The sequence below is a fragment of the Rattus rattus genome, chromosome 6, assembly GCF_011064425.1.
Source record: "Rattus rattus isolate New Zealand chromosome 6, Rrattus_CSIRO_v1, whole genome shotgun sequence".
NCBI classification, from domain to species: Eukaryota; Metazoa; Chordata; class Mammalia; order Rodentia; family Muridae; genus Rattus; species Rattus rattus.
In genome coordinates this window covers 156,254,247-156,280,757 of record NC_046159.1, presented here as the reverse complement: position 1 = coordinate 156,280,757, position 26,511 = coordinate 156,254,247, and the positions used below count along the sequence as shown (strand labels likewise).

At 44.0% G+C, this 26,511-nt stretch overlaps 1 protein-coding gene across 4 annotated transcripts in view; it reads right to left on the bottom strand.

Moving 5' to 3' along the window:
* Positions 1 to 26,511, bottom strand: part of Dpp6 (dipeptidyl peptidase like 6) — an 877,415-nt gene that overhangs the window by 319,813 nt on the left and 531,091 nt on the right. For all 4 annotated transcript variants that reach the window (XM_032907169.1, XM_032907171.1, XM_032907168.1 and 1 more), the window contains exon 2: positions 5,372 to 5,486. In XM_032907169.1, the coding sequence (XP_032763060.1) occupies positions 5,372 to 5,486 (115 nt within the window). The remainder of the gene's footprint in view (positions 1 to 5,371; positions 5,487 to 26,511) is intronic.

Here is a 26,511-nt window from a genome sequence, read left to right as displayed (position 1 = left end):
GTCACATTAGAGATTACCTAATCCTTCTAGAGAGTTCCCCCTGGTTCCCTATAAGAAGGCCTATGTGCCTTTGTATGGGATTATCATTTTGAAGAATGGTTGACTTCAACATGCTAGATGTTTTCTACAGAATAAACATTCTTTGTCTTTGTGTACTATCTAAGTCTTGGACAAGACTCTTACAGTCCACAGACACTCAAAAAATAGGGTGTGTTGGTGTCTACCTTCTCTTTCCTCCCATGGACAGGATGACAAAGCGTTTGTCAGCTTCTAGAAATGGTTGTGATGGAGACCTCTGGGACACAGTGGGAGGAATCAGCATCTAATCTCAGAGCTCAGGCCTGGTGTCCATTACTGCCCACCCCCCATCCTGTTACACAGGCACCCTTCAAGGTCTTTGCACCTGACTAACCATTCACTGTGGGCCCCCTTGTTTCCCAAGCCAGCTATCACCGAGTGACATGCATGCCAGTGATGGTTCTCAGTGGCCTCCTGGGCTTACTCCTATTTCCAGTGGGTCCATCTTTTCTCATTGGTTGCTCACTCAAGACAGTTGGTCACAGCCCTGCATTTAAACAGAATTGTGGTGACATTCCAACATAAGCAATCTGCACATCATGTTCATGCTTTCAAATACTAGTTGATCTTTACTCCTGGAAATGTGAGCAAACCCTGGCCTTGAAGCCAGTCTTCATTACATGTGATCCTCAGAGTCAGGGGCTTTCTCCTCAGGCTTCTCTGAAGTATTCAGTGTGTTTAGTGCTTTTTACTGCCCAGCTCCGGTCAGAATTCCATTCAAGGCAAACTCTGGAACATTCTAATGCGACTAAAACTCCATCAGGTCTACAGACCCCTTATGGTGCAGTCCTTTGTAGTCAGTCTCATCAGAATGCAGGAATGCATCTGCTCTGAATGGCACACGCTGGGCATGCATGGCCTATCATAGATGAATAGTTACTGCAGTTAATATCAGAAAACTAAAAAAGTAACTTTGAATCTATTATTCAGGAGAGAGATTTAGAAAAGAACATGGTCTAGCAAGGGAGAAATATGAGACAACCAGAAAGGACACGTACCCTTCAAGACCCTTCAGAGAGACATGGATAATGAGTAATTGGATTATCAGCCTGCACCACAGAGCAAGGTACCTTGTTTGTCACAATTATTGAGAGAATCTTCCAGAACCCCACAGCCCCAGAGCACACCCTCCTACCAGATCCTGCTCGCCAAGTTGGAGCTGGGTTGTGAGCACTGGAAATGGCCACAAAGCAAATGAGTCCAGAGCTGAGTATGGCCATGAGCATGTTCTAGTCTCTGAGTTTCCAGAACACAAGGTTAGAATCCATAAGTGCTTGGAAAACACTCACTTTAGAAGTTTTCTTTACCAAGATGAAGGCAATGCTGGAGTGGGGTATGGGCAATACCGCAGGGCTGTGCCCAAGACATATGTACATATGTCCCCAGTGTGTGGCCACTCCTCTGAGGACTTTGCACTGTAACCTTCTTCCCTACTGTGCCTGGGCTCTGCCCCACCATTCTCTCTGGGTTTAGTTTTGCTTACTGATAGCAGTGCTTGGGACACCTTCCTTACTAGCTTTTAGCTCAAAGGAGAACACAATAACTATATTTTCTACATTAACTCAGTGCTTATCACAGCAGTCGTGGCTCCTAATGGGATTATTAATGTTGGAAGGAAGAGAAAATTAGCTCTGTGGGTGCTTTGGAGGACATTCTGCATCTGAGGGGATCTGGGGACACTCTAGGGCAGTACAGGTAGAACACCTGGCAAAATTTTGCTTGTCAAGACAAAAGCTGCTGCTTTGCTCCAGTAAATGAAACAGAAAGGCCAAGCCAAGAGGGCCTGTAGCATAGCTCTTGGGGGTAAGCATCCAGGTTCCTTAGTCCTCTCCATCCCAAGACACAGTTCCTCAGCAGTACAACCTAGAGAAACAGATAGCCCCCCATGAATGTCTCCAGAAGCAATGGGTAGACAAGGCTCAGCCATATGCTTATTCCAATAAAAGAGTAAAGGAAGCTGCCCCTTTCAAAGCCTTCTTGGAATCCAGACTCACCCGAGGCACCCACTGCCTCCTACAGAATGCTGTCCTGACAGCTGGTGTCATCACTGGACAGAATCTCTGCGGTGACTGTGCTATTTAGTGAGAGTAGAGAGGGCTGCAGTGCGGTTGTTTTTATGGAATGGAAGTGATTTAAAGTTCCATCAGGGTTAGCTGATAGGGGATATTCATTGCCCCATGTACTATGACTTTATTGCTACTAGCCATCTCCACCCACCACATTCCACTCTTGAATGGTGGGGGATTTCAGGCAGGAGAATCTCTGAAAACTATGACCTCATTCTAAGTCCCAAGGAAGTATGACATGACCACAGGACGAAAACTGTAAGGGTAATTCTTTTTTCTCTTTCTTTCTTTCTTTCTTTCTTTCTTTCTTTCTTTCTTTCTTTCTTTCTTTCTTTCTTTCTTTCCTTCCTTCCTTCCTTCCTTCCTTCCTTCCTTCCTTCCTTCCTTCCTTCCTTCCTTCCTTCCTTCTTTCTTTCTTTCTTTCTTTCTTTCTTTCTTTCTTTCTTTCTTTTTTTTTTTGCAATCACAGTTCTGCTTAAGGAAAAGCAAAGACAAACCCATGCTCCCTGGGTCCAGAGGGAGCCCTAGTTCTCTTCTTTTCATTAAGTCTCTGCAGTTGCTCTATTCCCCTGCTGCATGCATCCGCCCAGAAGCAGCACTCACAAAACAAGGGAAGGGATGATATCACATGCTTTTTTAAAATAGCTATCCATCATTTTAACTGAGAGTTCTTAATTCTCGGGGAAGTAGACTTGACAAAGGAGATAAGGGAAAACCCTCTTGCTCTCAGAGTCTGCTTTCAGTAAGCTTTCGCAGCACATGAGAGTTTACTGTGGTGGCCTGAATGAGGATGGAGGCATAGGCTGGTGTGTATGATGACCACATTGTCCCTGCCTGGTGGCTCTGTTTTGGAAGGCTTAAGAGGTGTGACCTTTTTGGAAGAGGTATAACAATATATGCGGGCTTTGAGATCTAAAAGACTTGTCATTTCTTCTTCTCTCTCTCTGTTTTGTGCTGAGATGGCTGCTTCCCAGCATTCCTCTCTCCCACTGTGCCTGCTGTCTCTGCCCTGACATAATGAGCACCAACCCTCTGCAACCATAAACATTCTTCTGTAAGTTGTCGTGGACATGGTGTTTTACCACAGCAACAGGAAAGTAATTTTACTACCAAAGTGTGTTTTGAATTCTTACAGCAATATGGGGAAGTCAATACAATATTAAGAGCAAGCATTGAAAAGACATAGACCTCACAGTTTTAAAAGAGCATAAAATTACAGTTGTTAATATGCTGTGGTATGGGTACATCTGCAGACATGTAGACCAGTGGATTAAAACAGTTCTGAACTAAGTCCACAGTCACAAAGGAGCTACCACTACACTACGGGGATGGGATATTCAACAAACAAGGCTGATAGAGCTGCACGCTCACACGCCAGGAAAGTCAGTTTCTTACTTTACACCACTACACAAAGGATCTAAATACAAAACTTAAAACTGTTAACATTCTTAGGACAACAGGAATAAACCTTCATGACCTTAGATTAAAAACACTTCCTTAGCTATAAACACTAGCATATTAATAACCAAAGAGGAATTAGAATTTTGTCAAAATTAAAGCCTTTTGTGTGTTAGCAGATCCTGTCACAGGGCATGGAGCATTTGATCAGTGGTTAAGAGTCTGTGCTACTCTCCCAGAGGCCTGCACTTTGGTTCCCAGCATCTCTCCTGGCCTTTGAAGGCACCTACACATACAAGCCCAAACCTACACACAGAAACACAAACACAGTGAAAATAAAATTAATTATAATTAAAAATAAAATTAAATTTAGAAAAAAGATACAATCAAGCCAGTGAAGGCCAATGAGATAGCTCATTCACTGGACACAGGAGCACAGAACAGCTCTCCCACACAGTGGCCTCTGACCTATGCTCACAGTCTGTGACACTGATGCATTTTGGGTGTTTATGTGATCTGTGAGTTTCTGTGTTATTCTGTTAACACATGTGTATCTCAATGACTTCTGTATGTTGACTTAATATTTCTGAATTAGGATAAATCCCACTTGACCATGGTATGTAATATATCATAAAGATTTTGTTATCTATCTATCTATCTATCTATCTATCTATCTATCTATCTATCTATCTATCTATGTATCTATCTATGTATGTATCTATGTATGTATCTATCTATGTATCTATAAGTTATATATTTACTTGTTTATTTAGTTATATGTGTTTGTGTCTCTGGCTGCAGAGGCCAGAGAGGGCATCAGAGCCCTGGTAGCTAGAGTTACAAGTGGCTGTGTGACACCTAATGTGGGTGTTGAGAGCTGAACTCATCTGTGCAGAGCTGTTGGTCCAGCCTTCATAACACCTTTATGTTTCTGCATTCAGTTCACTACTAGCTTTTTGTGCATCTTTCCTCACAAGCAACACTGGTCTGCAGTTATTTTTCCTGAGTAATGTCTGCTACCTTTTAATAAAGATATTAATTTTGTTTTACTTCCATTGTGGTCTAATGGTCTACTTGCATTTTGTACCAATCTTTCCCCTGCACTGCGGTATCTGCTTACTTTTCCACCTTGAAGTCTAACACATGTGCAGTCAGCTTATGGAGGCTGGCAGTGATGTTGATTCGCTCCTACTCATGATAATCTAAAAGAATGGTCTGAGTGGGGCAAGCCTCGTTTACTGCCCTCCATGTCCCCTGCGTTGTCCTGTGACACCTTCCACATGGTTCATCTAACACTACTCTAGGAGGTCCATCTCATGCTCCACTTCTATCTCAGCCACTCACAGGCAATGCAGGGGAACACAGTAGGTACTGCTGTGGACTCTGTATGTCTTTCTTACCTGAGAGAGTTTTGCCTTTGGCCCTATCAGTATTTAACTCTGTCAGTGTTACCTAATAAGTAATTTGCTTTCGGCACACAGTCATCATGTGTTGCTGGAACATTTTTTTTTAATTCTTCCTTGCTGTAACATCCAGGAATACCATGGGATACATTAAACTATTTCTAATGCCAATAACTTTAATTTCAAGAAGAATAGCATCGGTAAATTTTAATCTATGGCATTTCAATCTAGTCAAACACTATACAACAATTTAAAGCATATAAGATAGATTTGTTTTCATTGAAAACTAACTATCTCCTATAATAGTATAATGAAAACCAGAACCTGATAAGAATAAACTGTACAGTCAACAGCTCCTTAGAAACTATCCCGTAGTAAAACTGCTCATTGTAATATGTTAGTGATTGGTTCTGAGAGGCATCATACCTGGGGTCAGCAGGATGACTGAGGTGACAATCAGGGAGCAGATGACAAGGATGACAAGCAGCGCAATGGCGATTCCTTTCCAGTTTCTCTGTGGAGGATTACTCCCCACCAGCTCCTGAAATAACCACAGGAAGAGAGAACCCATGAGCACAAGGCAGACTGGCCCAACCAATCAATGCTACCACCTTATTCAGGACACAGGGCCACAGCAGAAGCCTCTTTTAGCTTTCAGACTGCCTAGAGTGAGCTCCTCTCCAGCCCTCCCTCCTACAGCACCCTGAGGATCTGCTCTGTTCCTTCTCATGTCAGGAAGACTGTGGTTCTACAATGAGTCTGACATTGTGCTATGTTGAAAATATCCTCCTCATAAAATATCCTCATGAACTAGTTGTCACTCAGTGTGGCCTTGAGACTCTCTTTTTCAAAGCCCCATGGAGTCTCCATGGGGTCTCAGTCAAGTGTGATGAACATTGCTAGCCCCAAATCTCCTCTCCCTTTCTTTATGTCCACACTATTGACTTTGACCAGTAGCCACCCTGTGTGAATATTTAGCAAGCATACACTGGGCGTTAACTTCTATGTGTGCCACTTAAAGGGAGCTGGGCGTTTCTTCTTCAGCTCTGTGAGCACCCTTTAGCACTCCTCAAGTCTTGCTTCCCTGGCTTGCTCACCTATCCTACTCGCTAAGCACATTTCATGGAGCAGCACGTGTGCTATAGCAAGGATAGCAGGTGGGAGGGAGATCTGGAGATATCACTAAAGGATGTTAACATAAGAACAACTAGGAACTCAACAGACTTATAGAATAATGAGACTAAACTTCTAGTTTCCTTAAGATTAGGGTCACCATATCATTTATGGTCCTCACTGGGATTCCCGGAGTAACAGGTGGGGCATCATTAATATCTAGTAACAAGTACTGCATATAACTATTGAATAGTAATTATAATTACTTCTACAGAAAAATCTATACAGAAACAAAGGACATAGGACTGTACTATAGCTATACATGCTTTGCTCTGAGAATATTTTAAAGCATCTGTCATTTCAGCTCATGTTAAATTAGCCAAGATGTAGTAGGATAGAGATTGTCTCTAAAGTAGATAACAACACAAAAATTCATCTCCATTCATAACTGTATGTTCATTAGAAGGTATAAAATGGTTCCAAGTCCATATAATAGACAACAGTTGATTAGCCATATGCTTTTCCTGGCCCTGACATACCTGTAATATGATATCAAGTCATGGGCTGTAACTTAAGAGAGCAGAAGGAGATCAGCTATTATTGCTTTACTATTTATCACCATCATTGCTAAATAATAAAGCAGTAACATCTTATGTACAACAACGAGTGAACTAAGAAGTGTGTGAAGAAAGGGAAGCCTGTTCCATTACACTCTCAGTTCCAACTGGGCAAGTTGGGGTTTTAGCTTTTGCTGGGAAGATGGGGCAGGTTACAGCTTTCTGAATACAGCATATATTAAGCTGCAGACAGTTATGAATGTTTCAGATACACATATATAACAGGCTTGCTTCACATAGCTAAAGGGATGGCAGATGCAATATCCAGCAGAAGCGAAAGATGAACTCCCAGTAAAGGAAGGCATCTGCAACATAAGACTAAAGTATCAGAAGATATGACACAGGGGGTGGCCAGTGGCAGGGGTACAGCAGGAATTGCACTGATGGCTGGGGTAGAGCTTGCTGGTCATGACGACAGTGGGTGGTTTCATGGTTTTTGTTGTAGTTGCTGAAAGTAGAGGGGTCAACCAGATGGCCCTTTCACCAGGGAAGTAGAAAGTGCATTCAACCCTCTTCCTTACAACAACCCATCTTTCAACCCCCACACAGGCATTTTTAGAAACATGTAGAGACTACAGGACTCTGGCTCCCCAAAGAGAAAAGATCAAGATTAGTCAAGTAATAGTTTTAAATGTTTGCAGAAGGTATTCATATGTTAGCAGCTCTCTGGGGGTGCCAGTGAGATTGTGCATCTTGCTGCAGGGCCAATCCTGACACAATCCAGCAGGCAACCCCTCCCACCCAGATTTTCCCCTCCCAAGCACTTCGGCTGTGTGTCTCTTAGGTACTTTAGTGTGGCTTGGCTTTGCTAGTTCTGAGTGTGAGTAGCTATGAAATGCCATTGGAGGCTGGTTTCAAGGCAACTCTAAGACACTTTAAGTAAACCATCAATTCAGGGAGACCTCTGTGTGTGTGTGTGTGTGTGTGTGTGTGTGTGTGTGTGTGTGTGTGTGTGTGTGTGTGTGTGTGTGTGAGAGAGAGAGAGAGAGAGAGAGAGAGAGAGAGAGAGTATCCTCTATAAAACCCTGTTGATCAAACAGACCCCAACTTTGGATGATTAGCAATTCATTTCAGGGGAAGAAGAGAGACAAGTACTTCCCAGGACCAGCAGGCAGTGCTCTCAAGGGCCTCAGTCCCCTGACCTCTCTCCACTGTCTTTTAATGCTTGTTCTAGTTTGCATTCTGTTGCTGTGATAAAACACTGACTAAGCACAACTTAAGGAAAGAAAAGAGTTTATTTGGCTTAAACTTCCAGGGCATAGTGTACCATTGAGGAAAGATAGGGCAGGAACTCAAGCAAGAACTTGAAGCAGAAACCATGGAGGGCCACGGCTTGGGGCCTCCTCAGGTTCACGCTCAGCTGGCTTTCTTAGCCGTTCAGGACCACCTGCACAGGGTGTGGAGTTGCCCACAGCAGACTGGGCCCTTCTAGACCAGGTAACTGCTGAGACACTTTCTCATAAAATGCCGTTGAGCCAATCTTATGTTGGCAATCACTCTATTGAGACTTCTTCTCTGTAAGTCTAGGCTATGCTAAGTGCTTTCCCCAGCAGAGTCTTCAGGGGCTTTGGGTTATGCGGACTCCGTTCACCCATTCCCACATATATGTAGAAACGTCTCAGTTTGACTGCTTTGTGTAACATGATTTTACACTACAGGCAGAGAGCATATCAACCCTCAAACCATCAAGTCCCTCTCACCTGCACCCAAGCCTGCTTTGTAGCCCAGCAAATTAATTAATGGGGATAAGGAAGAGGGAGTCTTTCTCCCAAGCAGGGGACATGCATTTGGTTTGGGTAAGGCTGGACATGGTGACCAGGTGAAGCATCAGAAGCTGAAGCCCCAGGAAATCCTGAGCCAATGGCAGTCTTTCAGATGCCTTCCTCCTTTTCTATCCAAATCTCAGTAGGAAATGAGGGGGGTTTCTTAAGCCATCCTCAGTAACTTCCAGAAGTCGGGCATTGGTTAATGAATCACTTTTTTTTTATTTACACCAAAAAGAGATGTGCTGAGGTGGTGGGAGCTTTTCCCATGCTTCAGTGTGGGAAATACTGGGCCAAATGTAGATCAGAGCCTTAATGGACAACATGTTCACAGGGCAACAATAAAAATGATTAGAAGAAAGTCAACAGCACAAGCTGGAGGGTAGCTCTCCCATTACATGCCTCTCTTCTGCTGTCTGGATATATTTTCTTCCTAATATTTATTCTCTGTGAAATGTTTGGACATAAATTTCTTTTATGGATCACAGACCATTTACTATAAGTGGAAGGTTGCAACAAATTATAAAATCAATGGTGCATCCATCTTGGGTAGAAAAATGGCCTTGCGATCAGTGCATTTCCATATTTGGAGAACAAATGACCACAAGATGGTGAGAGCAAATCTTAATCACATTCAGCAACTGACACATGTCTATCAGTAATTGCCTGGGAGCCTATGGGATGGCTGGCCCCATTTCTCTTTACTGCTCATTGACTTCCTCTTCCTCATTGGTGGCTCCTAAGTTAATGCTAAAACACAACACAGATATTAACTAGATGCCAGAGAGATCTAGGTGAGCAAGACCACGTCTGGGTGATGCTGGCCTCACAGGGGGATGAAGAGGCTGCACACAGGAGACCTGGGTGACGAGCCTGGACTTTCACTTGTAGAAACACAAGGAACTGGCATCATCTCTAACATTTGTTCCTTTTATCCCTTTCTCCTCTCTTCGCTTCTGCTTCTTCTCCTCACATTTCCCATTCCTCTGCATCAACACCCAGAAATCCATGTTACGATCAACTCCTCTATGTCTGCTGTAGCCATGGACACAAAAAGCAACATGAACCAAGCAGTTTGAGAGTATAGGCATGGGCCAGAGAAGCCATGACACTTAGACATCCCAAGAACAATTTATCTTGCCATTTATGAAGTGGGCGCTGCCATGGGTAGGAGGGCAGGATCACAGTAATGACGTGTCAAGTGTAGGCTATGGCACAGGCCAGCAGCTTGGGACAAAGGGGGAGAAATTAGGAAATGAGAAAAGAAACAAAAGAAATGGGAACATCGGACTCTAGGAAAAGACACAAAAGACAGAAAGTGTTTAAAAAGGAATGTGGAGAGGGGTGGTGTTGGGAGAGGAGGGTGGAAAGAGAAAGTGATCAGAAGAAGATTGAAAGAGGGGGTCAGGAGTGAAGGGGAGGAAGAGGAGATCAGAAGAAGAGGAAAGGGGGAGGTAGGGTCAGAAGAGAATTGAGGGAAGAGGCAGGTCTATGGTGGCTTTTTAATGGTGTGCAGCTATTGACATGGTGTGTCTTCAGTTAATTTCTATCTGAAGAAAGAAAAACTTCTACACATCAAGTAGCCAATATATATACTATATATGTCAGGATTATTTCTCAAGCTAAGTTCAGGCTGATCTTGTTCATTTTTGCTTTTTCAGTCAAGTTGAAAAAGAAATTTATTTTTTAAATGACCCAATGTCTTTCCTTAGCTCTAGCAAGTCTGAGGACACCTTTCTTGCTGCTGTGTGTAAAATGCCTTTTAAGAATTAAACAGAGCTTAAGATATTTTAAGGAGACAAAGGACTGAGCATTCACACAGCATGTTCAACATCAAAGGGAGAGCTGCTATCTCGCTTGACCACGGACACTGTGGAGCTAATGAAAGGAACTTGCTAGAGACTAAAGTGGTCCAAACAGCAATTACTTTGTTAGAGATTCAGAGCTATAAGAAAAGGTCATGGTGATTAGTGTACTTATCTGGATCAGGGTGGAATATAATTAATACTTTCATGTATAGCATCTTTGGATAATCCAATGGTTTTTGGCCAAGAGAAATAACAATTACATATTCCCTATGACAGAAGAGAATCAACTGATAATTTCAGATAGGAGATTTAAATAGTTTCACATAGTTTTCAAAACAAGGCTATTGGAAGTGATTTAGAAGCTGATCCTGGATATACATGTGGAACAAAGACTCACAGGCCTATGGCTGAAGTGGGGGTTCTTGGGCTACAGTTGGTCACACAGATTTTATTGTGCTTAGGATGACACAGTGTTGGCCTATGAACTTACTACTGTCAGGACAGCATGAATCGCCACTGCCCAGCACCTCACAAACGTAGGAAAGTTAGAGTATATGATGGTGATTTTTCAAAACTAAAACCCACCCTACCACAGTTTGGGAACTTGCCTGTGCACAAACAAGATTCTGGCTGAGAACCTTAGTATACCAGTGCCAAACCAAGTCCTGTGAAGCCTGGCTTCACAAAATGTCAGCCCTGAGACACCTGTCCTTGGAACACCCTTCCTGGGAACACTCTTCCTCTAGTATACTTTATCTTTATCCGATGAGTGGCAAGCTTGTCTGAGAACTCACAATAGAAAAGGCCCACCCTGCAATTCCTCATATTTCAGCAAAACATTAACTTTATAAACTTTCATAGTGCTGGAAGTAGCTAAGCAAACTTCTAGGAAAGAAAATCAATTATCAGTCTTACCCAGCTATGAAGTCTATGAGCTACAGTAAAAGTGGACTAGTGCGATATGCCCACTGCTGCCATAGGGGAATGGAGGTCACGGGAGTTGCCCATTTTCTGATGGCATTTAAAGCCTGCTCCACAAGATGAAACCCATACCTGGCACCGTTATCAGTCCAAAAACCTGTGCCTAGACCATTGCTATGTCCTAGGGGAAAACCTATTACTATCAGTTTTGCTAAATGGGCATAGTGTTAAACTGGCTCCTAATGACCTATCATTAAACACATAGAGTACTGTATCTCTCAACATTCATCAGGAAGCTTCCTTCTTCAGTAGATGGTGATTGATGCAGACACCCATGACTGGTCAAAGTTCACGGGCTATGAGACTGTGGGGTACTGATTCCTCAATGGAAGATTTATATGACACCTTTCTTCCTAAGTTTCAATAGTCATCAAAGGAGAAGGGACAAAAAGATTCAGAGAGCCAGAGGTGGTGAATGACTATAAGGAATTGTGTCTTCTGTACACAACAGGGTAGCTGCACATGTGAACTCAGGAGCTGTGACAGCACACATACGCCAGTCAAAGGCCACACCCCAAAGTCCATGAGCAGCACACATCATAATTGATATTTTTTTTTTAAAAAAGAGGACATACTTTTGTGTGTTTAGTAAGAGTTGGGGAAGAGAATGATAATAATTAAAATATATTGCAAGAAATTATCATAGAACTAATATAAATTTTAACTAAAGAAAAACAACATAAGGAAGTATAAAGGGGACTTATTAGGGGAGGAGGGGCCTGAGGCTAGGAGTAAAGTGAGCCCAACAGAAAGGAAAGCAAGCACAAAGTTTCACGTTCTATACTTAAGTATATACGTCATTTAGGGGGTGGACGGGCACCAACAAATGGGTGATGAGTACACATGAGCAAAGACAATTATAAACATACAAAATACCAAAAAGAAACATTATTTTGCGAACTCATTAAGTTTTTAGTAACAAAAAGATGAAATACTTATGTTATATAAGCAAGGGAATCATTAAATAATTGTTAAAATGGCTTTCAATTGAGCCCATAGAATTCTTTGGAGTTTAAGCACAAAGGGAACTTGGTTTAACACTGCCTCTGACTAACTCAGAAGAGACATCATGCTGGCTTGCATCTGGGTATTTCTTGGAGTGACACCGATGACACATAATTGATTTGATTGATTGATTGATTGATTGATTGATGCAGGAAGCAGCCTTTCCATGCCCATGCTGTTCTTCCAAGAGGAGAGGAGACTTGAGAAGCCAAGGACCTGGTGCTGGCAAGACCTAGTTTCTAGCTTTGGCTTAGAATAGGTCCAGGAGCAGATGGGCTGGGCCTCGAACTATAGAGCCAAGCCGGGGCAGCTGGAGAAGCAACACTGTTTGCTGGAGAGGAGCAACCTGCCTGCCTGGCAGACAGAAGGAGAAGGAGGTCCCAGTATCAGTCTCAAAACAGCCAGTTAAAGACAAAGACAAATAGATCCAGGCATTTGCCCCACGATGGAGGATCTTTGAGGATGAGTGCTTGGCTGTGAAGCTTGGAGTGCTTCTCTGTGGTCTCTTCAGAGCTGGACAGCTTCCACAGAGGCCTCCAGGGGAATAGGGAAGGAAAGAGGAGCCAGGGGCGGCACGCTGTATGGGTGTGGATATGGGAAGGTTCCTATGGTGTGATCAGGTAGCTCTCGTGAACAGTTAATCTTAAAGGAAGGCAGAGCATTCCTGGTAGCTCACCCGTGGCTCTGAACAGGTCCCTTGGCAGCTCTCCTCAGAACACCCCCCTCTTCTGGTTATATGTGTTGGCCTCTGGCCTTTGGCCTCTTCCAAACATCCTACCAACACACGGCCATGTCTACTTACTCTGTATGACACAGGCCAGGTATCCCTGTTCCTACACACTCTGCCACCTGCTTCTCTGGGCTGAAACTGCCTGTTTCCTTCTCTCTCCCTGGGACTGTGGTCTGTCCCTTCCTACTTATCTCCTTGCCTTTTCATTCAAAGCACAACTGTTGTCCTTGCTGAATATGTATGTATGGGGTACACTGTTTACATGCACAGTGTTCCCATCTTCTTAGTGCCCTCATCCTCTCAGTATCCCCATCCTCCCAGTGTCCCCATCCTCTCTGTGACCCTGTCTTCCCAGTGCTCCCATCCTCCCAGTGTCCCATCCTCCCAGTGTCCCCATCCTCCCAGTGTCCCCATCCTCCCAGTGTCCCCATCCTCCCAGTACTCCCATCCTCCTCTTGCTTCCATCCTCCCAGTGTTGCAATCCTCTCTGTGACCCTGTCCTCCCAATTCTTCCATCCTCCCAATGCTCCCATCCTCCTTGTGCTCCCATCCTCCCAGTGTTCCAATCCTCTCTGTGACCCCATTCTCTCTGTGACCTCACACACCCCGCCCCCCCAGAGTCCTCCAGACCCCACGTTTCCATCCTCTCCGTGACTCTGAGCTACAGAATTTGTTAGCCTTTTGTTACATGGTCCTTGCCTCCTGAACCAAATACATTCAATCACCCTTGGAGAAAGGAAAGCTCAGATGGTACTGGGCTAAGAGTCACATGTCCCTGAACTTGTCACAACTCATGGCTGCTTAGTGATCATAACTGATGCCCAGTTCTTCAACCTTGAGGAGGGGAAGATAGAAGCTTCGGGAGGGTGAACGGAAGATTAAGCAGAGTATGGGAGCATGTGCGGAGCCATGTCCAGCATGGTGCCGTAGTCAGAATGCTGCAGAGCTTCGCCTGATACTGTGTGAAGCTACCATGTTTCATGGCTCTGCTGTGCTCTGGTGGAGGCACTATCATCTGAATGCACATATCTCCCTTCAGTTCACATGTAGGCACCCTGATGGGGTGATGAGGGTGGTGACTTTATACATGAGAATAGTCCTTTCTAAGGGAGAGAAGTAAGATTTCACTGCCTGATCTTCACCATATGAGGACAAGTCAGAAGACAGAGATCTACAGTTCAGGGGGAGTCTCAGTAGAGCTGCCCAGGCCTGTAGACAAAGCCTCCATGCCCATAGACAAGGTTGCCCGGCCTGTAGAATTCTTCTCTAAGAACAACTGCTCTCACCACTGAGCTTCCCTGGAAGGTTAACACACATTTCTGCTATCCTGTGCCCTTCACTTCTCAGGTAACTCGTGCATGAATGCCTCCCATCCTCACATATAAGCTGTTCAGGGAAGGGGCCCTTTCTAGACATTCTTGTAACCATGACAGGGTCGTATTAACAGTGGCCTTCAGAAACTAGAAGAGCAGTTGTCCACAAGCAAGAGGACCAGACTTTAGACCTGAGAGCCCACATAAATGCCAGGTGAACATGGCAGTCAGCCTTCAATTCCAGCCTTACCTAGGAAGGTAGCAATGGGATCTCTGGAGGAAGCTGACTAGCTAGCTAGACCATATGGGTGAGCTCTGAGTTCAACTGAAAGACCCTTTCTCAATGAATAAGAAAGAAGAGTGATTAAGGAAGGCTGCTGACAGGAAATTTGTGTCTCCACATGCACATGCCTACAGGGACCCCCATACCAGAAGGGGTAGATCTGCCATGAGTTGGGGAAAGACTGGGGATGAATATAATCAAAATACATTATATGTAATTCTCAAATAATTAATAAAATATTAAAGAAGGAAAAGGAGATTTTCATTTTCCACTCAAGACGATAATAAAAAGATTTTTTAAAAAAGATAAAATTCACAAGAGTATTTGATTACACCATCCTGTTGTCAATCTTGTATTTAGATTAGCCAGACAATCACTGTAACCACGTTGTCAAGATAACATTGAAACAAAGTTATTCAGAATACATTCCAGTCCATGTAACTAGTTTTCAAAGAAAAATTTTCTTTTAAAGCCATGACATTCAAACACTGCCACCCCATTTTAAAATTTCTTCATTTCTTCCCAAGCTAACCTATAAACAAAGAACGAGAAGAGAGCTTGTTGGACCCAGAGACACCACCACGTTCTACCCCTCCTGGATATGTTGATTTACTCTGTACCCATGCAGAGACAGCACCAGCTTTTTGCAGCATGCTAGGGGTGTACTGAAGCATGCACGTGAGTCAAGCTCCTGGGTGGTGGATGCTTGGGGCTGCACCACTCGCTTTTGTTTGCAGACATTTGTTGAGGGTGGCTGACTCGTACTTTATGGACGAAGTCCACTGCAAGTGTCTTAGTTTCTCTGCAGTGCTGTTTCCTGTGGAAGAAACACAGTTGGATCTATTTCTAGAAGAAGCCTGAGGTGTATCCTGATGGCCTATTAGAATCTACCTCCCATTTTTCAGAAAAGTCCGGGAGCCAGCCTTGACAATCTCACCAGCTCATTTCAGGTGTTGTGCCCATCTTTTTTGCAAAGCATAAGTAATCCCTCTGGCACTTTGCAGGGAGACTCATCTGCATCTGATTACACAACAGGGAAGTGTTAGGCAGTGGGGAGGTGATGGACTCTAAATGTGCACCAGGCTTTAAGAGCATCCAGAACAGAAGGAAATCAAAGAAAATGTGGTCACTGCTGTCAGTGGCCTTCACCTTGGACCAGCACGGGTCTTTAAAGGAAACTGACTGTAGAGGTCAAACTTTATGCAGAAAGAACTCAGGAGATCCTCGATTCCCTGGCTCTACTTCCTTCCCCACCATGGTTGGGAAAGGTTTACCTAAGGTCACAGATTGAGCACTTGGTGTCAATTATCCTAGTTCCAAAGGCAGTTCTCATTCATAAACATCGTACTGTCCTATGTCTTGATTGAAGTTCAGAACTTGGAGAGAGGGTTTCTCTTTAACTTGAGTCAGAGTAGGGAAACCTAAATGGATCAATGCGTCTCTTCATTGGCATAAGTGTGATAGGCAGACCAGTGTTTCACAGAGATGTCTTTACAGAGATGTTGCCATTCTAATTCCTAGAACCTGGAAATCCATGATACTTCATGCAAAAGAAAATTGAGGAGCATATGGAATTAACATCTCTAGTCAGGAGGCCTCAAAATAGAAAATTAACCTGAATTTTTCATGGGACCGATGAGGTCACAGAAGTGTTGGATGTTTGCAAAAGCAAGGGGGCTTTCCAAAAGACATGGCTGACAATGCTGGCTGTGAAGAACGTGGGCAGCCTCTGGGGGGAATGAGCAAGCAGACTTCCTCTGAGCCTCTATGCAGAACCAAGCCTGCACACCTTGACGTGATCTCAGGGAAGCCCACCTCAGACTTGCCACCTTCAGTGTAAGCAAATAGATGTGTGTGTAGTGACAACCCCAGTAGTAGAAGAGAATGAATTCATCAGTGATTGGGCTTTAGTTTTCTCTGTGTGTGTCCTTGTATATACAGGTGCACATGCATGTGTATGCATATATGTGTCTCTCTATGTATTATGTACATATATGTGTCTCTCTATGTATTATATACACATACATATTCAAATATAATTATATATAAATATACACAACATATTTTACATACATATTTTATAAATATATACACATATACATATACACATATACATACACACACACCACCATGCTTATCTCCTTTTACAGGGCATCTGGGGGAGTGAACTTAGGTCCTCATACCTCCAAGGCAAGTTCTCACTGAACTATCCTCTGGGCCACCTATCAAGTTCTCACTGGACATCTCCCACTCTTTACAGACCAAAGTTCTAGCCTGTTCAAGAGATGTAAATGTGGCTCGGTCTCTATTTGCTGTGATTATGAAGAATTCTTGCCTCTGACATGTCTGGGTTCCACATCTTCACATATGTGTCAGGATGAAACAGGGCAGTCCCTTTGGAGGAATGTAAGCATGTGCTCACACAGTCCACCTAGTGGGAAAGGCAGTGACAATCCTCTCCCCTGGAAAGAGTGTTGAGAATGAAGGTCATAAAACCAACTCAAGGAAGAGGCTGTGGTGGGGTGGGAGGAAACTCTGTGCCTCTGCCTCTGTTCCTTTCAGGTTTTCCAGTAACAGGATTGGTGAAGCTTGGGAAATTCTATCAGCGAGTGACTTGTTTTATACTGGCATAGTGAGGAAAAGGGAGCCCTCTAACCATCCTGTTTAAACTTGGCTTTAAAGAATATGGTCAAAGTCCTCAGCTACACCGAAAAACACACTTAATTTGTGCAAGTGATTAAGGGAGGCAGCTTTCATTTTTCCAATTCATTAATCATTGCAGACATGCCTTTGCCAATAAAGCTTTGACGACGTGCTTTGTCATGTTCATTTTTTCTATGTTCTTTGGTTATTGAGAGATGACAAAACTCATTAGCATACAATAACAAGTGGGAAAAGACCATGGTTCAGCTGGGCCCCTTGGCCCTCTCTCAAGGAGGCTTTAATTCCGGCCTTTAAGACTTGAACACTGAGTCCTAGGATGTTCCTTTCCTCTGTCGCTTCAGCAATTGGCTGCTTCCGGAACCTGTGCCTGGAGTGATGGGTGGTGGCAGCTTCTTGCTGTTCTAACTCCAGAATATCCCGCAACTCCTTAAACATTGACTGAACCTGGGCGTGAGGGCTCGCACCCTCCTCAGCATGTAGGACTTTGAGACAGGAGGATTGCTACCTGTTTGAGGCCAACTTAGGCTACACACTAAGTTCTAGACCAGATTAGACTTCAGAGAGACTGACTGAAACAAAACTGGAAGCTGGAGAGAAGGTTCTGTGGTAAAGATAGCTTGGTGCTCTTGTAAAGGTTCGATTTGGTTGCTAGCACCCACATGGTGATCAATAACTTTCTATAACTAGCGAATCCAATTCACAGTATTGTCTACATATTGTACATATATTTGTGTGTGTGTGTATACAAATACATATACATACAAGTAGGTAAAAGAAAAATAAATAATTCTTAGAAGAATGTTAATGCTTTCCAGCCGCAGTGATGCCAGTCTTTAATCCCAGCATATAGGGTGAGTTAGACAGATCTCTTTGAGTTCAAAGCTAGCTTGGCCTATATAGCAAGTTAGCAGGCCCAATCAGGGCTACACAGTGAGACCACATTTCAAAAAAATTGACTGATTTTTGAAAATAAGGAAACTAAATGTGAATGAAAAGTTCCAGGGAATAGAAAGTAAATACGTTATATTTTACATGAAAATAACTATCCCACACTAGTGATACTTCTGGTGTAGCTTCAACATATTGGTTTGAATAATATTCCACATTTCACTGAGGGAAGTAATGAAGGCTCATGAACAGAAGACAGTGTCTTTGAACAAAACGCACCACAAACCATCTGCTACACAGAACCTCACCCTTCACATATAGTGCTATGATCCATCCCGTCTTATCTAGGATTCAGAGACCCGTGTACTATTCAATAGACTCCTTAGCAATCACCTGTGATCTGTGAGCAACCACATTAGGTGCTGAAGGCACAGAGATATCACAAAGGAAGTTGGAGGAAAATGAATTCCCTGAGAAGCATATGCAGGTGTATTTAAACACACAGAAGAAACTGATGAGGGAGAAAGTGAGGACAAGGGTGAGGGTGCCCAGGGTGGCTTTGAAGTGACATTGAGGACTTCTTCAGAACCCTGCTTCCTCACCTTTGTCATGAGTGTATGAGTACCAATGATTCCTAAACCACAGAACACTGTGGTCCAACGTAGAGTCTACATAAGCACTAGACCAGGCTGCGACATTAGGAGGGACCCAGAATCAAACCTAAACACGCATCCAAAAATTCAGTTCCTGTGTGTGTGTGTGTGTGTGTGTGTGTGTGTGTGTGTGTGTGTGTGTGTGTGTGTGTGTAGGGGTGACTTTCGCTTGTATGGTGGAATTAATTACACAGATCTAATTAGTGACTGCCACCATGGAAGGACCACCACTAACATGCAGACACGTAGGAACTAAAGAGCACAGCAAGTGTTTTCAAAACCAGACAGGCATGAAGGACACCACTTCAGGTCCCCCACTGTGACACTTACCAAAACTCCAGAGACTCCTTCCCTTTAAAAGGTCATTTAAACTTTAATGAGAAAGGTAGTGAAGGATGCTCTTGGTGACCTGGAAGGGGATATGGGGTCCTCAAAGTGGCTGATTCGGTGGGAATCTTGCACAAAGCCAGGCAGGTGGCATTCTGGTATCTAAATTCCTGCAGGCAACCCTTGCAGAAGTCTCAGTGAATACGACTGAACTACAAATCTTCCTGTTGTTTTCATTCATTTATTTCTTTATAAAGAGAAAGATTGTAGCAATCAGCATGCTTCTCCATGTGTGAAACAGGTCCTTTAATGAGTTTTAATCTAGCAAATGAGTCAGACTCTAAGGGAAAATACCGAACTTAATTTTTTAAAAGGAAAGGAGCAAAGTTTTGTACTCTGTGAGACTCTGATGTTTATTAGTGGTAGAATTAAAAGTCTATTATGCTGATAATGTAGATCTAATTTGCTCTTAATATCCATCCAGTAAAGATCCTTGAGTGAAAATAGATGTTTTCTAATTTAGTTACAAATAACCTCACCTCCTTACTTTGCATAGATGATATCAGGAAGATACAACCTTGCTTACTATCAAGTGCATATGCATAATGCCAAAAGAACCCCAGCATTTAATCTCTTTCAGGGATGAAAAATAGACCTAGCAAAATACTGCCCCTGAAACATCTCTACCAAAGTAGATGGTTGTTATCACTGCTTCTCTGTTGCTGTGGTACAAGACCCAGGCAAAAGCAAGTTAGGGTAAAGGATTTATTTTAGCTCGTAGTTCAAGTCACAGTCCTCCATGGTAGGGAAGCCAGAACAATGGGGCCCTGGTTTTATCACATCTGCAGTCAGGGATCAGAGAGGGATGAGTGCAGTTAAGAAACAGAGACAGGTGAATGCTGGCTCTCAACTTTTCTTGAATATAGTTTAGGACCACATCCCAGGGAATGGTGACACCCACAGTGGGAAGATCCCCCCAGTTTAGTTAATTGAATTAAGATAATTCCCCACAGACATGCTCAGAAGCCTGTGACCCGGATGGTTTGAGATCCCATCAAGTTGACAGGTGAGAGTTTATCAGAATTAAAGAGGTCCAGGAACCTCATTACTGCTCTCTCCAGACTCGTCTGCCATCAGCTGTCAGGCTGCATATGTTTCCACAATGAGGCCCCTGAGCCTTGGCTTCTACATACTGTCCCCACAAAGTCATCACTGAGACACGGTGTCAAGCCAACCTGAAGCCTTGTGATCTCTGCCCACAGCTCACACTCAGCTCAGTATTGTACCAGTTTCTCCCCGTAGATGTGCTTTTGTTCCCTTCAATTTGCAGAGAGACAGGCACTTGAAGTATAAGATTATTGGGTTCTCTCCCCCTGAGCTATGTCTGCCTGCCCTCGTTTCCAGCTTGAATGCTGAAATGCCATGCTCTCCTATGCTTTCCCTCTCTCCCAACACAAGGGAAGCACAGCCTTTCAGAACCAGTGCCTTGGAGAGGGACTAGAACCCTCATGGTTTATCTGGAAACTGTCTAGCTCTGGTGGCTGGCAGGGTGTTGATCACAATACCAAAGGTCCCACCGATCTCAAGACACAGAGGCTAGCCCTCTGGGGAAATGGCTAAAACTAAAGCCAAAACACAGAGGGCACAGCCTGAAGTATCCTGTGTACCAGAACTGAAGTGTTCAGCAGCTGGCCAGGGACCACCTAAGGGCACATGCAGAGATCAGGAATGTAACCATTTCAGCAATAACACAAACAATAGAGCAAGGACAGAAGGAAAAGCTCAAACATTTAGGTCCACATTCACAGGCAGGTAGAGCTTTCTAGGGATGCCGTAGTAGATACCATGGGTGGAGTAGCTTAACCAACACACAGGCACTTTGTCAATCTGCAGACTCACAGTCCAAGATCAATGCATCAGCAGGAGTGACTTCTGAGCTCTCTTCCCTTGGCTTCTACAGGCTGTCTTCATCTTTCTGTAAGACTGCTAATATTCCCATATGTGGCCAACAATCAGATTAAAGCTCATTCTAATGACCTTATTTAAACATATTTACATCCTCCAAGTTCTTAACTCAAGCAATCTCCTGAGAGGGTGCAGGGATGTCTGGTCATATACTGAGCATAGAGAGGGGACAGAATACAACACCGTCCTAGTGATATATGTAAACGATTTAAGGTCAGAAAAAGGAAAGAAAACCTGAGAAAATGTCACCGAGCAGAGGATGCTGGGAAGACATGGCAATCAAATGCTGCACAGTTCTCAGGATTCTGACTGGCACATGATGGGCACATAAATGGAAAATCTAGCAATGCTCAAATCGAGCCTGGAGTTCAGTCCATAGCTGTAGAACAATGTCCGTTTCTAGTCTTGACTGTGGGAAAGGAAGATGTGACTGGGGGAAGGTGGTGGAGGGAGGCCAGGGTTTAAAACTTTCTGTGGTATCTTAGGAACTTTTCTATAAATCTAAAAAAAGTGTAAAATAAAAATGAAAATGTATTTTTCAAAAAAAAGCAATAACCACTCAAAGTTGATATTTATATTTGACTCAAAGACCCAAGATCCACTTCAGTTTCTTGATGCTGACCTCAGAGAGACTCTAATGGGTCTCTGTGAAGCCATTCCAGCATCTCAAAGCTTTATACCTTGGACATTCTGGAATTTCTTTAATGTTAAAAAAGTTTGTGCTGTCTCCTCTCTTCTCCTTCCTTCCTCCCTCCCTCCCTCTCTCCTTCCCTTCCTCCCTTTCTGTTGTTTTGTTTTCATTTTGTCTCATTTTGTGGACCAGGCTAGCCCTTGAACTCACAGAAATGCATCTGCCTCTGCCTCTGTTTCCTGAATGCCTGAGACTCAAGGTTTGCTAAATGCAATCTTCTTTTCCAGGCTTGAAAAGAAACATGCATACACGTGAGGCAGCTCTGCTCCTGCCAGAACTCCTAGCAGCCAACAGTGGCAGCAAATGTTTCTCAGATGCTCAGTGTGCCCAGGCTAGCTTTGAGCATTTTCCAGTTCATTTAACTATTGGCACAGTCTTTAAGTCACATGATTCTTCTATTCCTAATTCGGGAAGCCAAGAGTTAGGGCACACATCTTGCTTAAGGCTGCCTAGTTACAGTTAGTAAACTGCCAAGCCAACACTAAAAACTAGTCAATGCTTAAGGAGAACTGACCTCTACCTGAGTGTAACACATTAAGGACAATTCAGGACCATGGGCAGGCCAAATGCTTCTCAACGAAGACTCATGACATAGACAAAAGGAGCCACAGTTTTCACATTTGTTGTTCTGACATGGTCTGTATGTATCCAGGTTGGCTCTGAACTTAACAATCCTCCGGCCTCAAACTTTTGAGTGCTGGAATTATAGGAGTGTGTCACAATACCTGGCTAGGTTTCACTTTTTAGCACAAAGGTTCTCAGATTTTAACTTGCGATTAAACAAACAAAGAAAACCCTGCAAACATGTGGGCCAACTAAATCAGCACATCTCCCAAGATCTTGGGAGCTGCAGACTGGAGGGGGACAGGGAACAGACATGTAAACACAGCTGGACCATGTCATGGTAGGACATGCATGTGTCCACACCTAAGGCATCAAAGCAATGCCATCGCCAGATGTCTTCCAGAAGCATCCAGACATTGAGGGAAGCAAAGACAGAGAAGGGGCCGCTTGCACAGTGGCTCAGCAGACAAGATTCTTGCAAGCGCGACTAAGGGTCTGAGTCTCATCTTTGGGATCCAAATGGGGGAAGGAGAGAACTGGTTTCTGTAATTTGTTTTTGGACCTCCCTGCATGAGCCAGGGCATGGGCTCACACCTCCAAATACACACATAGATAGATAAAGGCATTAAAAATGTTAAAAAAGAAATGCCTTCCTCCCCAAACTCTTCTAGTATGGACGGAACAGTCAAGTGCGACAGACATGAAATGGTTTTTGAACAGTGAACTGCACAGGGTCTGTTGATGGATTCAGAAAAGAAAGAATGGTAAGTTACACAGAGAAGAGAAGACGTGATAGAATCCACTGACAGGATCTTAAGCTTTCAGAGGGAAGTGTGTGTGTGTGTGTGTGTGTGTGTGTGTGTGTGTGTGTGTGTGTGTGCACGTGTGTGCGCGCCTGTGTGTGTGTGTAGTCCTGCGAAGGCATGCAGGGCAGGGCAGGGTGCTCAGTTCCACTGTGGAGTGCAGAGATGTACAGGGCCATAGGCTCACATGCAGGTTCAGTGAGCTCCACCTCGGATCCTCATTGTGGATGTTCTCTGAGCCTCTGAGCCCTTCACACAGCACGAACCATTCCATCATGCTTCCCAGATGTCTCCAGTAGGCAACAGGAAAATGATCCTTAAGACACTCTGGGAATGTGTGTGTCCAGCCGAGCTGTACACAGACAGCTCAGCCTTGTGCTACAGTCTGTGGCCTCTGTCTTGTGTCACTTCAAGCCAGTTTAGGTAACCTCCAGGGTCCACTATGTGCAGCTGTCCCTCTCATCTCCCACTGATCATCCTCTGTGGGGCCAGCATATTGCCAGTCTGAGTTTGCAGAGCTCCAGAGTTCAGGGTAGGCAAGGAGCTTACTGTGCCCAGGTTACTCACCCTCTCCCATTTGTATCTTAGCATATTCATTTTCTAGTACTCTTAGAAAACATTGGTTTTTAAGATTAAAAAAAGAGAGAAAAGAAGCTCTTGAGGGAACCCATAACACTGTCCTATTAACAAAAATAATATTTATTTTTATTTAGAGCGAGTGAAGTGGTAGCTCATGCACTTACCACATTACTGAAAACCCAACATCTTCACCTTATACCCAGAAACACTCATGCACGATGAACCACATGGTCCGGCTCTAATATCATCCCCCTTTCCTATGCATTATACCAAATGCAGTAACCTCAAGAGGCTCTGGGGACCTCTTTATCACCAGCTGTGGTGGCAGCAGGTCCTAACACTTACAGTGAGTTTTTGAAAAGGAAGTGAATGCCATACACTTACAAATATAGGAAGAGTGGAGGGGAGGCCCTTATCTGACATGCTGGGTGCCAGAGGGCTTTGGATTTGAGACATTTTCAGATTTCAGAACATTGGCCCAGATATCAGGAGATACCTTGGAGATTGGGCCCACATATAAACATTACGTTCATAGGTTTCATATAGGCCTTGCATGTGGAGATGGAAGGAAATTTTATACAGCAGCCTTTGTGTTGCCTGCACATGGACTTGGATCTTCCTTAGGGTTTTATTGTTGTGAAGAGATATTATGACTAAAGCAACTCTCATAAAGGACAACATTTAGTTGGGGTTGGCTTACAGGTTCTGAGGTTCAGTCCTTATCATCATGGCAGGAAGCATGGCAGCAGCACACAGCCAGACATGGTGCTGGAGGAGGAGCTGAGAGTTCTATATATAAGATCCTACAGGAGCCAGAATATTTTGCAGGCAACCAGAAGGTGATGGTCTCCAGCCTGAGAACAGGAGTCCTCAAAGTCTACTATATAGTGGCGTACTTCCTTCACCAAGACCACACGCACACCAACAAGGCCACACCTCCTAATAGTGCCTCTTCCGGTGGGCCAAGCACATTCAAACCACCACAGACTCACAGACTACAACCTGTCGTAGGAGGCCCCATGTGGGATTTGCTAATAATGCATATACACATGTACATTCAGCTAGCGTGGTAGGAGGCCCCATGTGGGATTTGCATATACACATGTACATTCAGCTAGCGTGGTAAGCACACAGTTGTTATTACTGTTGAGTGTTAAGCTTCAAATGGCTGCAGTGCCTACTTAGTATACCAAGGCAGACCCGGCCGCCAGGTTCTCCCAGCATCTGCTCACTCTACCTACTACAGGCTATGACTTTCATTCCCTCCTCTGCCTCACTAACTCTCCAGCCTGGGGGCTGGGCTGCCCTTCCCATTTTGGTTACCAGTCCCATTTTGTACCTTTGGCCTCCAGGCTACTGCACCTGGTTTCCCTCTCTCCCCCTCCCATCCCCTTCCCTTATCCCCACATGGCCTGGCTCAGTCTGGACTGTCCACTCGGGACTCTCCCGGAGCTCTCTGCCTCTCCATGCTCTGCTTTTTATCTATAATAAACTTTCTTCTCCACAATACCTAGGAACAGTCATGTCTTTCCCCTTTTTCTTTTCCTTTTTTCTTTTTACATGCGAAGCTGACAAATATCTTGAATATATTTTTATGGCATTTTTCCTTCTTAAAAATGCCAATGTAAATACCTGGTGCTATTTTTGTATCAAGCCTGTACAGATGGTATTTGCTTAGGACAAGCCTCTAGAAGCAGGCTCCTGGCATAGGCATACAGATGCTTTCAATGTTCCTACTATAGAGGTCAGACCTCCAAATGCTGGCACAAATGGCAGCTCAGCAGAGTGGGGAAGAAGGCTACTTTGTTGGAAGTTGTGAATTTCCAAAAATCTAATGACTTAATGAGCAAAGTATCTCCCTTTTATCTTAATTTGGATTCCTTTGATCACAGATGTAATTGAACATGTGTTTGGGTGTATACATGGAGCGTGGACACACATGTGCATGTGTGTATAAACTGGAGGACAACCTTAGGTCTCATTCCCTGGATGCCATCCACCATATGTCTTCAGAAAGGGTCTCTTAAGGGCGCAGTTTGTGGAGTATGCTAGGCTGGCCGGCCAGTGAGCCCCTGAGGTCCACCTGTGTCTGCCTTGCCAACACTAGAATTATAGGTCCATGTCAGCACACACAGTCTTTTATAAAATGTGGGATCTGTGGTTTGAACTCCATCTCTTATGCTTGGAAGGCCAGCAGTACTTGATTGAAAGAGCCATTTGCAGACCAGGGACTGGAAAATAATTCATGTTTCCTCTTTCATCTACTCGTGCCTACCACCTTCACTAGGCTGACCTTTGAAACTTTGACTCCTGTGGCTCAGACACATCAACTCTTCCCCAGTGCTCACCACACCTTGCTTGTTTTTCCAGTGGGTATTTTAAAGAATCCACATTTGCATTGCTTATCTTTCCTCTCAGGTTCTTTCCATCCTTTTGAATCTAAAATGTCCCCCTTCAATTGCACAGCGCCTGAACACCTCGGTTGTTTACCTAAGTCATGCCACTGCCATGAGCCTGAGTATGTCTTGACTTACTGCTTTTTCTGAGTTGTAATTGCACTTCTATGAACTGAGCACTGTGAGATCAGAAAGGCCTTCACCAGTTACTATATGCAGTCCAGCAAGAAGGACCATGCACCAACTCTGAGCCTATCCTGTCCTGTGTGCATTAAACGCAACCAGTTGCAGGCTAATTTCAGGTGTGCAAGTGATGCACTATGACCCCCACCTATGGCAGATTCTGGTGCAGCCCTTTGAAAACAAGGCTTTATTTTAGAACTAATGACAAAGCAACATACTCCCTTCATGTGGCTTGCATAG